This window comes from Pleurodeles waltl, chromosome 8 (assembly GCF_031143425.1).
Source record: "Pleurodeles waltl isolate 20211129_DDA chromosome 8, aPleWal1.hap1.20221129, whole genome shotgun sequence".
In the NCBI taxonomy this organism is placed as follows: Eukaryota; Metazoa; Chordata; class Amphibia; order Caudata; family Salamandridae; genus Pleurodeles; species Pleurodeles waltl.
Genome location: NC_090447.1, coordinates 124570591 through 124588311, shown reverse-complemented (window position 1 = coordinate 124588311; position 17721 = coordinate 124570591). Strand labels below are relative to the sequence as shown.

General features: G+C 39.5%; 1 protein-coding gene across 1 annotated transcript in view; it reads left to right on the top strand.

Moving 5' to 3' along the window:
• The window catches only part of INTS4 (integrator complex subunit 4), a 337269-nt gene that overhangs the window by 116972 nt on the left and 202576 nt on the right, over positions 1-17721 (top strand). The window contains exons 6-8 of the mRNA XM_069203922.1: positions 1867-1917; positions 6403-6491; positions 9679-9799. Coding sequence (XP_069060023.1) covers positions 1867-1917; positions 6403-6491; positions 9679-9799 — 261 coding nt within the window. The remainder of the gene's footprint in view (positions 1-1866; positions 1918-6402; positions 6492-9678; positions 9800-17721) is intronic.

Below are 17721 nucleotides of genomic sequence, written 5' to 3'. Positions count from 1 at the left end.
GAATATTGATTATATGTTTCTTTCAACAAAAAATACATTTGTCAGACTTGCCGTGGATATGCCATACTGTTCCTTCTTAGGTCTCCAGGCCATTTTGGGGTGGCCCATGCCACCACACACTGGTTCCTTTCAGAATCCACTAAGAGTGTGGCATTGCCCACATCCACATGCAGAAGCTGGGCTGTACCACAGGGAAGGCTGGAACAGGAGATAAGGCAAATAATTAATTTAGATAATGGAATCTCATTGCTATCCTGTCAGTCATCTTCTTTGAAATCTTCTTTTGGAACCCAAGGTTGAGGTGCTGATTAAATTGTCCCATTACCCATTGATACCTGGATTTTTTTTCCTGTCCCTTGTAGCAATAGACTATGACATGTCTGACTGAATATAATGCATTTGACTTGGTATTGGCACCCTCCCTGTTTCTGTGTAGGCTCTAGCGTCACTGTTGTAGGACTGGTGGTTAGTTTATTCCATGAATTTCAGGTCTGTACTGACATGTTGTGAGCTTAGTATTGGTTTAAGTAAAACTCAAGAGGTGATGTAAAAACTAAGCTTTACCCTTAGAATAGATCTTCCAAACCAGTGACTTAACACTTGAAAGGTCCTTATCCTGGTGTCCTACTGTCTTTGCAGAGCTTTTGGAGGTACAGTGGTATAGAAATGCAGATCTTGTGTGGCTTACAATTATAGGGCTGTGGTGTGTCAGACTGTTGAAACACAAAAATAGTATATTTGTGCACAGTCCACCATAGAGTGCCCAACATTCTCTACTGCGAAACATACCCAGTTTGTTCACTGTTGCCACAGACTCCTCCTTTCACAGAAAACACCTTAGTACAAGTAAATAGATAGCACATAGTCAATGTCTCACTATGATCAGCTGTGCATACAGCTACAAATAGCAATGAATACACGGGTTTTGAAGGACTTCCTGTGCATGTCAGCTATTTACACTGTCTGCCATCTTCCTATCAGGTAAGACAGCCCGTTTGGACTGACACTACTTTGCCTAAAGCCATGGTGCTATCAATGTGTATTCGATGTGGAATTACTAATAGCAGATCCAGAGGATCATGTTGAACCATGGAATTTATTTCTGGCAGCTACATCAGACCATTCTGTTTTTCGAAAAGAAAACAATTCCACCTGATAGGAGTGTGTCATGTTAATCCCTGGGACTGGAATATGTTCACCATGTCGCTAATGACCACATGAAAAGAGCAATGATAGTTATTTCCATTGAATGATATGTAGAACCATGTTTGGGTCAGTAGACCTCCAAAACAGCCAGAGTAGAAAAAATGATCTCTTTACAGTTAATCTGATTTCCAATTCAAATTCATATTTGGATCCTTGAAACATCTTCTTGACCATCCATTAAGCATATTGATACCTTTTGTTACCTCTTTTTACCACACATTTCTACACAGATTTACACCAGACCCAAAATAGACCTGAGAAGCGTGACTGATATTTTCATGCCTAATGTGATGATGATCCCCATCCAATCGTTTTACATTGATCATAATAACTTACTAATGTAATTTAAATGGGGAAAATAACTTTTGGTGATGTCCAAAGTCTCTACAGCTTTCAGCACTCTAGCTGCATTTCTCAGTTGGCGAAGGGAGCAGTCACTTGTCTTACAGATAATGAAAAGCCAAGTGTGTAGAATGACTGATGCGCATCTTCTGATAATTTGTATACATTTTTAATGCTTTATCCTGTCCTTTCCTTGCAGATATAAATCAGGTTGCGTAGGCGTCCTAGGTGTGTGTTCTTAACTGTTCTAGGAATGAGGCAAGCTGTTCTGTAAATTGTGCCATTCTGTTTGACTGATCATTCTTGTCTCTTTTGCAGTTGCAGCTTCACGAACGAGGACTTAAATTGCAGCAGATTTTTTACAGTCAGGTATGGCTAATGCTCTTTGGAAGAAGCTACCAAATCCTTGTCTTGTTTGTGATTAATATGGGCAATCTCCATGACACGTCTAGTACACAAATGGGCAAAATCAATAACAACGGCTAAATGAAAATGGGGAGGGTGACAAAGTCTTAGCAGCCCACACTGACCTGTTCCAATCTTTAAAGCATCTCTTTACAAAAAAAATTCTTAATAATCCTAACAAAAAGCACTGCGCTCCTTGGTTTGACAATTGTTGCAGAGAAGCACAACTGTCTCTCCTGGAAGCAATAAAAGATGGCCATGTTGAGCTGTTAAGAACAGCCAGAAAAGTTTATAAGAAGTAATGTTCTAAGGCACGCAGAAGTTGGGAAGAGGCCAGATGGGTTACTATTTTGGAGACTGCTAAATCCAATGATACATCTAGGTTCTGGAAACTAATAACTGACGATTGTAGCAATTCCCCTGCCGCACCTGGTTCTTCAATCCCCTCAGTATCATGGGTAGAGCACTTTGGGCAACTATACGAAGGGCCATCTGAAGCATCCCTGTGGGCCCCCGATGCCTCAATAAACCAAGAGACCACCTCGATCTCATTCTCTCTAACCGAAACAAGAGCAGCAATAGACTCACTGAAATGGGGAAAGGCCCCTGGCCCAGATAAGATTCCAGGCGATCTATACAAATCAAGACCAGACATATGGGCACCATACCTCAACCTTATCTGCAATGCTATTGCAGCAGGGGCCCCCGTTCCACCCACTTGGAAAGGGGCTGAAATAGTACCCATTTTCAAAAAAGGAAATCCGAGCATCCCTGCCAACTATCGTCCGATTAGTCTCCTTGATAACTCCCAGAAAATCTATGCAAAGCATCTTCTGTTCCATCTCGAGGAATGGATTATGGAGTCCGAAGCTCTCTCTGACCTACAAGCAGGTTTTAGACCTGCAGTGAGTACAGTTGACCAAGCCCTAAGATTCATGTCAATAAAATGGAAGAACGTTGACCTGGGGAGGGGCAATCTTTACGTGGTCTTCATAGACCTCAGAGCCGCATTCGATTTGATCCCCAGGAACCTGCTTGTGTCAACATTATCTAACATGGGAGTGCCATCTGGTCTCCTGAAACTCATTGCTCAACTGCATGAAGATACCTTTGCTCAAATTAGATGTGGCCAGGGGGGCGAGCTGACTGACCCCGTAGCTATTAAAAAAGGTGTTAGACAGGGATGTGTCCTGGCACCCACTCTTTTTCTGCTATATATCAACAATTGCATTCACTACTTAGAGAACTGTATAAATGATTCACCTAAATTGGTTGGGAAAAAAATCCCGTGTCTGCTATATGCAGATGATACAATTTTGATATCTAAATCGCCAATGGGAATCCAAAACCTGATCAACCAATTTTGTGTTTTTTGTAGTGATTATGGTCTGGACATAAACATCAAGAAAACAAAACTCATGATATATAGTACCTCCAAGAAACGATCACGTGCTAGCATAGAAATGAACTCGATCCCTTTGGAGAAAGTAGAAGAGTTTGACTACTTGGGTTTTAGACTATCGACCACAGGCAAATGGAAGGCAGCCCTTGACAAAGGGGCTCTCATTATAAGCCAGAGAGGTGGGGCCCTTGTCCGTAGATCGAGAAAGGCTCCGAGCCCCCCCCTTGAACATACTTGCAGAGATTTACAATGTCCAAATCAGAGCAGCGGCCCTTTATGGAGCGGAACTTTGGGGGTCCCACAAAAACCTTGATATCCTGCAAACCAAGGAAAACCATTTTCTTAGACAGATCGCCCGCCTAGGTATGGGCTCACCAATGACCCCTCTAAGGCTAGACCTAGGTTTAAACAGTATTAAAACCACTGCAGCCCTAAGGCCTCTTTCCTATTGGATTAGTTTATGGAAATCTGTTGAACTCGAACCATACAGGCTGGCCATAAGAGAGCTCATAGCCACCCCTCAGGCACTGGAGAAAATTCCATGGCTGAAGGAAATGAAATCTGCCTGGGTCAAAATAGGTTTTCCTTCCTACTGGAAATATCCGGAGCAAATCCCCGATAATGCAAGGAAACTTGTTACTAAAAGATATTGGGAGAAAGTAAATGAAGACTCCTTGCATCAAAAAGGGGCGGGCAGGCTAACAATGGAATTTCTCCAACTTAAGCACGAGCCCTGGCCTGAGAATTTCTTGAACCTTCCCATGCCTCCGTACGCCCGTGCTTTATATCTCCAACTAAGATATGGTACACTGCCTATCAATGGTTTTACGGCTCACTGGTCCTCTAACATCGTTTCAAATGATAGATGTATCTCTTGCCAAAATCGTAAAGAAACAATAGAGCACATACTATTTTTTTGCCCTTCGTATAAGAGTCCCAGAGGGAGGTGGATCATTCCCCTCTGCAAAAATATGTCATTACATGATAGAGCAAGCGCCACCAGAATCTGTACATACGACACATCCTCCGTGGTAGCTATTACAGTTACCAAATTTTTTGCGGAGGCCTGGTACATCCGGCGTAGGCTTATTGTTTTAAAGGGCATGTGAGCCATCTTGACATTAGTCGACAGAAGGATTCCCAGCTGTTATTTTTTAGTAGTATCAGTAGAAATTTCTTAGCAGGAACCTGTTGCCCCCTATATGAGGATTGATGATGACCAGGTCCTTCGGGGAAACACTTGCACACATTGGTATGTTAGACAGAATTTTATATCCTAGTTTTTATCTTTTCTCTCTTAACATTTTAACCCACGTCTTATTTATTGTACTTTTTATCTACAATCAAATATCTAGTCTTGTTGATCTTATTCTAATACTGTCCTGATTACTACTGTTTTTATACTGTTATTATTATTATTATTTTATTTTTATTTTTTATTTTATTTTTTCTCTCCAAACACTATTTATTATGTATGATTGTTATCTCTGTTATTTTAAATGGCCTAGATTTGTAGACCGAATGAACTCCAATAAAAAAAAAATAACATTTGCAAGAATCAATTATTTTTTATTTTTTTTGAATCCCATTTCATTTAACATCTGATATCTACTCTGGTATCATTTATGAAGGCACTGCAGCCCCAAAATGATGTGGCAGTTATTAGCAGTAACACATACTTATGTGGAAGCACCTAAACCTCAATGATAATCTCAGAATCCTGTAGGGTAATTTTAAGAGCCTCGTTATTAGTGCCTCCACAATTCTAGAGGGGTCAGTAACCTCGCCCGAATTACAACACAATGTTTTTTTTCTCCAAGATTTTAACAGCTGATCGCAGGCAAAGTTTCATGAAATAAAACTAGGGGAAAATTAGGAATTACTGTGAATCTGAGGAACAGAATGACTTAATATTTTTGGCATTGGCCAGAGAAAGCTACTGAGGTTGGGAGTTCGAGCATGAATTCTGTACAATTGGCGTTTTACACAACGGAGATCTAGTCACCTGTTTTGGAAAATCCCCCTATTGAGCATTGCCTCCATTTAAATAGGTGCTGCTTTGGGTTTAGAAAACGTCAGTTTCTGGGAAGCAGGGTTCCGTTCTGTTCATGAGGTAGAGCTGACATGATGCTTTCTTTGTTTTATGGCAATGTGATCTTTAAATGTAAGGTCTTTTTCGAGAATGATTCTGAGGGATTTTGTATTGTCAGTTGGCGAGTGAAGTCATGTAATTTAATGCTGGGCAGCTATTCATAAATCTGTGGTTGGATAAAACGGCTAAAGAGCAATAGAAAATCAGTTCTGTTTGGACTGAGCTTCAGCTGCATACTTGACACCCACCTCTGAATGAGTTCATTGCAGCATTTTAGTCTCTGAATATTGTTCACAGACATCTCTGATGGCTCTTGATGGTGCTGTCTGTGAATATGGATCCAAGGGGTTCCATGTAGAAGTTTAAAGAGGATGAGAGGAATCAACAATGTGATACTCCACAGGAGATGGGGAGTTTGAGATCTTGCTGTTCCTGTCTTTACAAATTTGATTAGTTGAGAGGGAAAGCATCGGAGAACTGTATCTGATTGTGATGGAGGGTGATCACTTTCATTCTAGCATATATATTATGTTTCTTCTGCTTGCAAAACGTTAAGCAGAAGAGATTACCATAGCATTTGGCTGTATTACTTTTAAAAATATCGGTCTATTGGTTAAAAAAAATTGGTATCATTTTTCAAATCAACAATTCTCAAGGATCATCAGGTTTTCTCCTCCTGATTCTTCGGAAGTCCTGTTACCTGTCTAACTGGTATCTGTGAGCTTTAGATTTTCTTCACAAATATATTTGCAGTAGTATCCTCTCTGTACTCACAAAGTGCTTGCAGACTGCGCATGCTGTTCTGGATGTAATCGTTTTGAGAAGCCTTTTTGGATTTACAACTAGTAGTGGGAGTATTACACATTGCTAATGGGAAACCCGTGAGGGGGAGTCACAAGTATTGTTCTCCTTTCTGTATAAAACATGAGACTTATTAACTGTGCATTTTTTCCAGGCATGTAAACTGCTGTCCGATGACTATGAGCAGGTGCGCAGTGCTGCAGTTCAGCTTACATGGGTCCTGAGTCAACTTTATCCTGAAAGGTATGCCACTGTGTAGAGAAGTCAAATAATTAAATCCAGCGTTAATTGAAAATATGTCAGATGGGCATACTGTCTTTTGCAGTGCAAAGTTGGCTAATTTGTACGACTTAATTAGTGAACTGCAAAGTGATTTCTGCAGGTTAAGAACTGCATAGTGAAGAAATCAATTATTGGTGAACCAGAATGATTTGCATGTAAGGAACAGCCTTTTATCCTTATTTCATAACTTATCCTTCCTGGAAGACACAGGACACAGAGTTTAACACACAGACCTATGTTCACAGTCTAGAGTGAAGATAAGATACTGAAGTCCTCAACATTTCTATGAAGAAGACGTTCTTGGCAGCTTCAGGCAAATACTAGTCCAAGAGCAATAGTGAAAAAGCTGTACAATTAAAGCTACTTCATTGTCTTGACAAATGAGGCATGTTGCTAAAGGCGTAGTATATGTGCAAAAGAGACTATTTTGGTCTTAAGACTTTTCGAAGCACCACTCCTGGAGAAACAAAATGTTTTATGTATTAAATTTGTCAATATTTGACTAACCTTTTAATAGGTATTCCCAGTGGTAACCTCTGGTGAGAAAATTGTGATTTTGTTTTTAATGTGTTTATCCAATTGCTATTCTACAATGCCTTATCTGTTCACTGTATGTCTTATTGTTTATCACTCATTGTCTTTGCAGACGCTTCTCCATTTATTTACATTGCAAATGTTGTGTTTAGATTGTTAGATCTCTTTGTAAGTGCTTAAGTTTGTTCTCTGTTTTGTACATCTCATATCTCCTGTTCGGTGTAATACAAAAAACATTCACTTGGTTTCATTGAGTGATCTAGCTAGATTTACTAGCCATTCTGCTAGCAGTGGTGATAACACCTCTTGCCAGAGCAGACATTGTTTCTGACCTCTGAGAGCAGGGTCTCTCACCTCCAAGAAGTCAGAAACCTGTCTGTGGTGGCAGACTGGTCGATATTAGTCAGCCAGCCAGCACATTAGAGGACTAGCAGAGTTTCAGGGAGGTACCTTTAAGGTACTCTCTGGATGCATGTCATAATAAATCTAATACTGGCATCAATATTGATTTATTAAGACATGGTGTTTGATACCAAACACCACTATTTTCTATGCAGTCATCATGTAGCTGGGTCCCTCGTGATGACCAGCGTCTAGTACATGCTCCAAGATGGCTGCCCGGTCACATGCAGTATCTGGGAAAAGAACCAGACATCACACGGGCATATCTGCACATGCAGCCATGCCCTCACATTATAATGCACCCTGCTTTTAGTCTGTTAAGGCTTGCTCTAGGGGTAACTTACATATAATACGTGCAGTGACTTTCACATGGCACACGAGTGTAGCATGTTGTGTTTTCACTCAGTGCTTACATCCTGACACATGGTCTGCGATAGCAGGCTGTGTGCAGTTTGTGTGTGGGACCCTTAGGGTGGCATAAGTTATGCTTTACCCCATAGGGACCTTTCGTACCTTTGCCTAGGTACCAGGGGTAACATCTACTAGGGACTTACAGGTGTGCTAAAGTCCTGTGCCAGTTGTAACAATCAGACATACCTTCTTTTAAAGGAAAGAGCACTGGCACTGCGGTCTGTTTAACAGGCCTCAGTGCACTGTCAGTCGAAACCCACCATCTAGTAGTTCTGAAGGGGTCAAAAAGTGGGGAGACATCTGCAAAGAAGTCCAGTTTTCTACAATGGGTATGTTTCATTTGGTCACAGTGGCTCCAGGGCAATCCAAAAGTAAGTAGTTTTAATGTTTTTAATGTTCTTATGTGTTTGGAAAGCTGGAGGGAATGGGTATGCAAGGAGCAGCCTACATCACTGTGTTTCTCATTAGAATTGCATAAACCAGTGTCTGCAACTTTACCTGGAAAGTATGTTCCTTCCCTTGAAAAGAGAAATACCTGTACAATTTTGGAATGATTGATATTGCAATTACTCACACCCCATTGAACCACAAAAGAAATATAGAGTGCTTTAGAAGTAATGGAACAGTCACCCTGGTTAAGGCAAACAGACATTTGAGCTCTGGTTAATATCATCTCATTACGAAAATCTCATGTCGTGAAGTAGGTGTTATACGGCTATGTCTACAAAGTCAAGACAAATTAGGTGCTTTACAGCATTATCAGTAAAGTCTTGCACATTAGGAACCGTGTGTGTTTGCACAGAAGAAGAATTCATCAACACAGGTCTATTAATCTAGGAGACTACATTAACATTTCGGGGTTTAATTTCTGAAACGTGGATGATTGTAACAATTGTTTTAATGTGGGAGTCTTACTATTACTCTGCTTCGCCACAATAGGAAAATGCACATTCTTTCCAGCACACAGCAGTGCATCTAGTGTGACGAGGACCAATGATGTATGATAAGCATGTACAAAAGTAATAGCAAGTGTGTTACCACCAGAAGAGCTACATTGATGTCTGCCATTTTAGTGTTGGAATTTGCAGTCATTTCCTTCAGGAACTCTGTTGCTATCGACAGATTAACAGATGAGTGACCCGGATTAGTTGTTGCAGTCTCATTTGTGTTTTCTTTAAAGACGAGGTTGTCCTGAAGATGGTCGCATCCTTCATCTCATTGCTTATACAGTGTACGTGCATTTCATTTTCAGCCTAATATCAGCCTTCACCTTATGGGTGCAGTGTTTCTATTGCCATCACTGTTTCTTTGCAACTTCAGCCGTGAAGTTGCAACTCACTGTTTGTTTGAAGATTGGCCCTATGCCATTGTCACTTCCTCCTCCAGCATTTCAAAATGTGAAGCTGAATCCCAGTTTACTTGAAAGAGACAAGAAGGATTATGATTAATTATTTTAATAAAAAATACTGTGATGGGGATTGCAGTGCTCTGTCGTTTCTCTCCCTCCTTCAAAACACACATCCAGCATCCATTCAATTGGGATTTGCTCTACTTACAATCATAAATGTGTGTCGGAAAAAACTTAGCTGGTTGTGGCATTTAGTGACACATGGATAAGGATCAAATTTCATAAAAAGGTAGGAATATATATGCATTGAAAACGCTACACGTTTAAAAGTGATGGCTTTCTTTTTTGACATTTGCCTGTCCTATCTAATTACAGAGATCACTCCCACCCAGTAGTGCGTGCAAGGACAACTGAAATCGCCATGGCTGTAATCTTTACTTTTTGTTTTATTAGTATAGTACCAATCCCTTCGTCGAATGAGGAGATTCGGTTGGTTGATGATGCATTTGGAAAAGTTTGTCACATGGTCAGCGATGGATCCTGGGTTGTAAGAGTGCAGGCTGGTAAACTACTGGTAGGTTTAAGTCATAGATGATTGTTAATACTGTTTATGTGCATATTTTTTTCAAAAAACAGCAGACGCACAATGTCTTATATGTAATGCAGCCTAGAGAGAAGACTATGAAAGGAACAGCGGAATGAGTGGCTCACTGTAAAGGAATGCAACATAACTTGTGTGAGAAATTTTAAGTGAAGTAAAATATTTCTATGAAGCATTGTTTCAATGTCTTTCCCCACTTTCAACTTAGCCAATTACGTCTTAATGTTTTATGAGGCATGTTCCCTTTAAATTCCTCCCATTTAAACTAATGGCCGTATTTTTTTGTTATAACTTTGGCACCTTTTCTCTATAGGAAACTGGGAGCAAGATGCCCGGTGTTTCTAAATATGACACTTGGAAATGTGAGAAAATCTAAACGAGTTAAATCTTCAGTTTAATGTTTCCCCCCCATTTCAAAGTGTCGCCTTTTCACACAGCAGGTATCTTGCACCGTGTGGTTGGTAGACAGAGTGGCACATTTATAACTGATAAATAAAGCCATTATTTTAAGTGGGAGAAATTTAAAGTGCAGAAAAACGTTCCGTATTATGAACATTTTTGCAGAGCACTTTAACTCTTTCTCATTTAAGAAAAGGGTTGTATGTTTGTGTTATACATGTAATGGTGACACATATGGTGAAAGCTATGTCCTGTGCCCCAAAGACATACATCACAGCCCCGTCACTTATACACAAATATCCCATTCATACACACACATATTCATACATTCTCAGAGACCATTCACTCACTGACACACGACAACCCTGTCATATTACCTCTAGCCATTTTGTTCAAACCATAGTATCTGACTCTATGGAGGACATCAGGCTTAAAGTCAGTGATGATAGGCATGGGGGTGTCTGGTAACAATGTGAAAGATGCTTAGCCTTCAGTAGCTCACGATGATTTTTCACTGATCAGAAATAGCTTTCACTATAGAAAAGGAGACCCCTGCACTGAAAGCTACCTGTGTGTTGAGGTGGCAGGAGATGGGACTCCTTGTTTGGTGTTGACAAGTTAATTTCCATTAAGTCAGTCTGTAGCACAGCAGGCAATGAATTACTGCAGAAGCTGTTTAAACATGCAGGAAAAAGAATGTCACAGAGGTAGATGTGAACTGATGACACAGACTCCAGTGGAATATACAAGACCTTAATAATTATGCAGTGGTATATATAATTGATTCATTTTTGAAGCATTATAACTTAAAACTTGCAATGCTTCAGGAAGTACACCTACTTTGGTAGGGGTTAGCTTAATTACACAAAAAGTGGAGAGGGCAGGTTTATGCAGCACACTTCAAGAGTTGTGTTAATGTGGTTAGCTCCAGGAGCTCCATTCCGCATAGACAATACAAAAATAAACCCTGAGGTGGTGTATTTACTGTGCGGTGCATGAGGCGGCCAGAAGAATTGTTTGGTAAATTGATATGGTCCCATACTTATGATGGGTGGTGCATTACAGGCCTCTTTGACATTACTATGTCATATGTGGGTGCTGAAATAATTTGGGATGGTAATTTTTATTGTGTGTTGGATGGATGACTCGATAGGCATCCCCAAAAGAGAATACTACATGACTAAGGCCTTGAAAAGGGGGCAGTGTAGGAAGCTGACTTGATAGATATTTGACAACACCATGCAGTAGGCACAATTTATATCTGTTTCACACCCACAACTGATACCTAGGTGGTTCGCAAAAAATGTTATTGCAGGTACCCCAACCTACATGGCAAAACTTTTATTGGGTCACTGACCTCTAATTTTAACATATGACACACTTCACTATACAGCTAAAATTTCAATGTGGCATTTGAGAACAGAATGACTCTGACAGAGCATTCTAAGTCTCCATATGAGATATGACTGCACAGTATGTAGTGCTTATTTGGGAGAGCACTGAAAGCACAGCCTCGGAATAGAAAACAAAAATCACACTAAGCATGGGAGGTGGCTTTCCAGGCAAACCTGTATTGAAACTAAGTTGTCAAATGGGAAAAATGTTTTCTGACGTAAAATAAAATGTAAAAAAAAAAAAAAAAAAATTGATGACTCTTGAAAGCAACATACCTGTGCACCCAGAATGAAATGTTGAATGGCACCGTTTATATAGACACAGGGGAAATATTGGAGAAATACCTCATTAATACTTATCAATGCCTATACAGAGAAGGACATCAAGTTGTCCAAAATGTGGTTAGTTCCCCATCCCTTGGGCTGAGATGGGGTCCCACTGATGGTTCTCACTTCGTATCCCTCTCGCTTGAGCTCTAAAGCCTGGCCATCTATCCTGTAATATTCCCTCACACAACACACATGCCCCCTGCACCGAGACTGCCCCCGCTGACCACCAGGTCAGCCCTGCACACTCAGCATCCCATTTTTTTACTATACCTGCCTATATTTGATTTCAAATCTACTAGTGCAAGCCGCTGGGACCCCACCAAACACCCACTTGCCTCTGTCCTTACCTCACCTTTTTGCCTCATATGTTGTAATATTCTTGATATTCACGATGATTGTAAATTGCTACCTTTTCTCAAGCACACATTGCTCTCTTTATTATGTTTGCCATTTGAAATGTTGAGACACGCAATGTGATGCTCATCACTGGGCAACAAGTATGCAACTCCTGTACAAAACCCAATAAAAAATGTTTTTTTTTTTTTTAGAAAAAAAAAAGTTGTCCAAAATGTGAGGTGGTAGTGGCAGACGTTTTGCACATGACCTGGCACTGCTCAATGTGTAAAGCATATTGGTGGGAGGTGGTGCACAATACTTAGAAATGCACGAAGGACATTGTAATAGAGCACTGCAAGTCTGATTCCCAAAAATCTGAAGTACCTAGTTGAATATTACATTTGAAACCCTAGGTGTGGTGGTGGCAAAGCGACACGTTGCTATCCACTGTCTTAGACCACACCAACTGAAATTTGAAAAATGGATGAGCAACATGCTTGAATGGGCAGCAACAGAGAAAAGAACCATATGAAAAACGTAAGAAGTGCTGAAAAATGTGAAGAGGATCCTATGGATTGGGCAGAAATGCTTCTGAGAGTTACAGACACGTCTGTTGCATGACCGCTGTGAAGTTACAACATGATAAAAACACAGTCACAGTGGGTTAAAAGAATGCACAGTAAATGCTGACCAATATTGTCTGATTGGTAAATGCGGTCATTCAAATGAAAAATACTTCTGCCACCAGCAAATAGTACTACTAGTCCGTAAACTAGCAGTTCCAAAAAAAGGCACTTTAAGGATACTGAAGTTAAGGAAAGAATTTCCAAAAGTTGCTGAAGCTGAATTTTGATAATTAATGATGAAGATATTGTGGTAAATGGTTGTATTGTGCAGCAGAGTTCATAAGTATATTGTAAACTACTATGATTTGCGTTTTACCTAAAACAAACTGTATACATTCTCTACAGTTGAGAAGAGTGAAAGTGGCTACCTTGGTCCACGTGCTTCTTGACAATTGACACTATCAAGTATTCAGCTGTGAGATGAAAAAAAAAGTCAGTTTGTAAGGGCATTTGGGGGTGGACACTGCACAGTTTGTGCCAGCACATCACAGTTTGACCTAATTTTATGACGTCGATTCAATGTTTGAGGATGAGGTTTCAGCACATTGAATCATGGGCGATTGTGCTTTAAGCTTTAGGTCATGAACTTGGGTGCTAGTCTATACAAAAGTTTTGGTGGATTAAATTTATGTTCTTAGGACCCTGTGGAATTCAGCCAGGTGACTTAACATAGTTCTTTTGATAATATTTTACAAGTTTTTGGTAAATATTACTCAGTACATTCCAGGTATGTACCAAGTTACCAGCTTGAGTAGAAGGAACAGACAGGCTTTGTGCCTGTATCTCTCAACATACCTAAAGAAAAGAAATATTAGGCAAACAGTCAGATCTTGGTATAGACTGCTAGGAATACATTTGTAATTCTAGTGGGTTGCTGGTTCTCTATCCCCCAAATAATGCATATATACATGAATTCCACATTGCCATATTTTTAGAAGGCTTTTTGAAACATGAAACCCCTGTTTTACTGGGTAAGAGTGTGTTTGTAGTTATTAAACCTATGGTGATTAATATAAAGACACAACGTGAAAATAATATGAAAATTGATAGTATAAAATGTGTCAGTCTTTGACAGAATCCCCTTTTTCCTAAAACTATATAATATGTACATTAGTATGAATGTTGTGCCTGATTAAGAGTCTGGCGGTCGAACAGCTAGAAATACAACACTGCAGTAGATAGGCATTCGCTAAGCCAGCGGCCTCCCCATGCTGTATTATGATATTTCCGCCAGGCTGTCTGTTGGAAACAGTGCAGTGACATTGGCCTCAGCTATCATGGAGCTGAGGCCAATGCTGTTGCACAGACTGTGCCCCCAGCACCCTCAAAGCACACTGTCCGACATGGCAGACCGTGCGCATTCCGAGGGTGCTGTCAGGGCGCCCCCTTCCCATGCCATGGGCAGGCACCCCCTGTAGCCCTGTCCCTGCCTTTCCGTGGCCGGTTCCGCTATGGAAAGGTTTGCGGAAAGGCAAGTCGTAATCAGCATGGTGGTGCCGAACTCAGCACTGCTGTTGTTGAACACGACTTGCCCCAACTGCCACCAACCCGTATAGATCTCTGATCCTGGAGGTGGTGGTATGCTGGTGGTCTAACCACCAGTATCATAATGTGGGGGTCGGACTGCCAAGGTTGCGGCGATCAAACCGCCACTGTGGGTACTGCGGTCTGTGGACTGCGGTACTCTTAATAAAGCCCTAAGTCTGCTTCCTGCTCTTGCTGAGGCTGGTACCCTCTATTTTATGTTGCTGTTCTCTTCAAAGCGCGTTTTTCACAGTACTGATCTTGATAGATGAGGTCAAATACAAAAATAAATAATCCTTTTACCTCCTACATTCACACTGTTTCACGCTTCCAAGATATTGATAAACCCAGATAATCATGATGTTAATTTTAATATGCCAGATAAGCTGTAATGCTTTAATATTTATTTTTAAATATTTGTATTTCTTTTCATGCTGTTACATTCAGTTGTCACACAAATGATGTATCTTTTTTACAATTAAGTCAGATGTTTATTTTCATTTGCTGCATAATCATGCACCAATATTTCAGTATGTATTGAAATAATCCAAAAATGAATACCAAAATGTTTAACAAAAATTGCTTGAAAAGACTGGAGTTTCGGTTTTTTAATTTTTTTAATTTTTTTATTCACAACCACAGAATGGGTAACCTCATTTACTTATTGCAAATCCATGTAAAAAAAATGTCAAAAGGTTGATATCACATATTCATAGCTAAATGAATATGTAAGATAATTTTATTATTAATGCTTATCAATTTCTAACATATAAGCTTCTTGCCTTTCCTTTTCTGTTTCTCCCTTTACATGCAGTTGTTCCCAGCCCGCAACTGTGCTAAACGTTCTGAAAGTGCAACAGTACATTATAGCCTTCTTTAGGGAGTTCCACTGCGCTCTCCACAAAACTCAACCAAGCACGTTCCATCAGTGCATGCGCCCTTTCCTCTTCGTGTATAGCATAAATACTGGGATACATATTTAGCCCCTTTCTACCAATCACACCCCTTTATGTAAGTGTGATCATTGATGCAGTATTTTCATTATATTCATTCTGTTTTATAAAAATGAGTCTTGCCTTCCGGAACGTAGGACAAACTAACACACCATGTACCATAGTTAAGAAACCTGTATTGCATAATGATCACACCTGATCAATCTCGTTTACTCCAGTCCAAGCACCCTGATCAATTGCCATGTTAAGACCATTCGTTTTGAGGTTCATAAAAACACTTGGCTTGTCAAATTCCAGTGACTTTCATACAAAATCTCATGCAAAACTGAACAAAAGTTTGTGTCGCAAATCCAGTCTTTTATTTAAAAAATTATGTTCTGTGTCGTAAAGAATGCTGGCTTCCCTTGCGATGTATTTTACAAACTGATTTGTGGCAAAGATACTTTTTTTTAAAGATCTTCTTCCATAACATTAAGAAATTCTAGCTTATTGTCCAATAAGCTATTACCAGTTATTAATGTTCACAGTGTTCCCAATATACACTCACCCTAGTTGTTTGATTTGCTATTAAGCAAGATTTCAGTGATATACTTCAGTCATGTGCCTTTGTAGTACCCCTGATCATGGTTACCTTGAGTATAGGGTAATAGCATCTTGCTTAATAGCAAGTTGTCAAGCAGGGAACCACTTTTGTAACCTTTGTGATACTTAAATAATTAGGTTTTGTTTTAGTTTCAGTTAAAATACATTTCATTTACTATTTTTTTTTTTTATTAAAAGCTATTCCTATATAGATATGTTTTCTTAAATGTAATTTATTGTCAAGTTATCCAGTTTAGTTTACAAAATTTCTAATAAAAACAACCTATTCATCAACGGTTTTAATGTACGTCAATATTTTAGGCTCTTTCTCAGGAGCCAAAAACATTATGCACCAGAAAAACAAAAACTGGCACTATATACATTTGCATTTACAAATGGTAAACACTCTTACCACTGTTTAAGTTCATCGCTCAAAGACAGATTGAAACTGTTAAATTAAGAGTGCTCCTATTTCTTGTTCTCTGTAAACTTATTTATGTATATTTGTGTCTAATGTTTTACTCGTGATGAACAAGTTCTCTTACACAATGTCTTTAGTTGTCTGTATATTGGTATACATTTCACTCGTCTCTGTTTTGCTAAGACTTCTACCTTTGGAGTACTCTCTCAATAATATCAAACACATTTCCAGTAAGCTGTGTGGGGTCTTTTAGGATCTTATAAAATAATATTTATTTGGACCCTATTCCGGTTTGACCTAGTGCACAAAGATTAGTGTATATGTAGCTTGACTTATTCTTGTAGTATGTATGGCTTACTCCTGAATTTGTGGAGTAAGCTACGATTATTCTGCACTTATAGCTCTCAGCAGTATTACAAGAGTCACAGCAGAATCTTTGTGAGTCGGACCCTGTGTGTCTGACAACCAAGAGCCAATGATGACTCTTCAGCGTATGCCAAATTTTGGCAATGTCTAGTCACTACTCTTGGTACACATAGGCCTTCAGTTTAGTATTTGATATTCCTAGTTCCAAGTACAAGGCTGTTAGTGTAAGACAATTTGATCCCCAAATTAGAACATATATGTGAGGTAACTTCATAGTAATAGCATCATCTGTATGTTTGAGCCGTATATACGATATTCCAGGCTTTTAAACATTGTTTACCTAAGCCACTGAAAAAGGCTGAGATCTTTGTCTGTTGACATTACGTTTTCCGTTGAACAATACATTTCTTTAAAAAAAAAAAAAAAAAGTATCAGAAATATATATTTTCCGATTTTCAGTTTAATAAAGACTTACTGAAAACCACTATCACCTGCCACTTTTTTCTTTTTTTTTGAGGAATTCATAACATTGATTTTAAAATTATTCCCACAACATATTGATTTAGTATGGCTCACTTCCGTTCCAATTTTACTGGTGTAAAGGCCAGCATGAGTATATTGTCAGTTCCCTTAATTTTAGTGGACATGATTGAAATTTTTCAAGATGAATTGGTAAAAAAGTAGACTTGGATTGCAGTGAATATGAAACCAGTTGGTATGCCCTGGATTGTATTTGGATGAGCCATGAAACACACTTTTTTTAAACCATTTTCTCCGTGTGGGCGGAGCTAAGTGGTGCACAAGCTCGCCATCAGTGGTAAGAAATTCCTTTCGCCCAACGTCCAGGACATATTGTTTGGGTTCAAAGGCAACGAGTTTGCTTGTTTACTTTGTTCAAAAGACAAGTAGGTCCAGCCTGAAGCACAAGCCCTTCGACTTCCAGCGTATCGATCTGTGAAAGAAT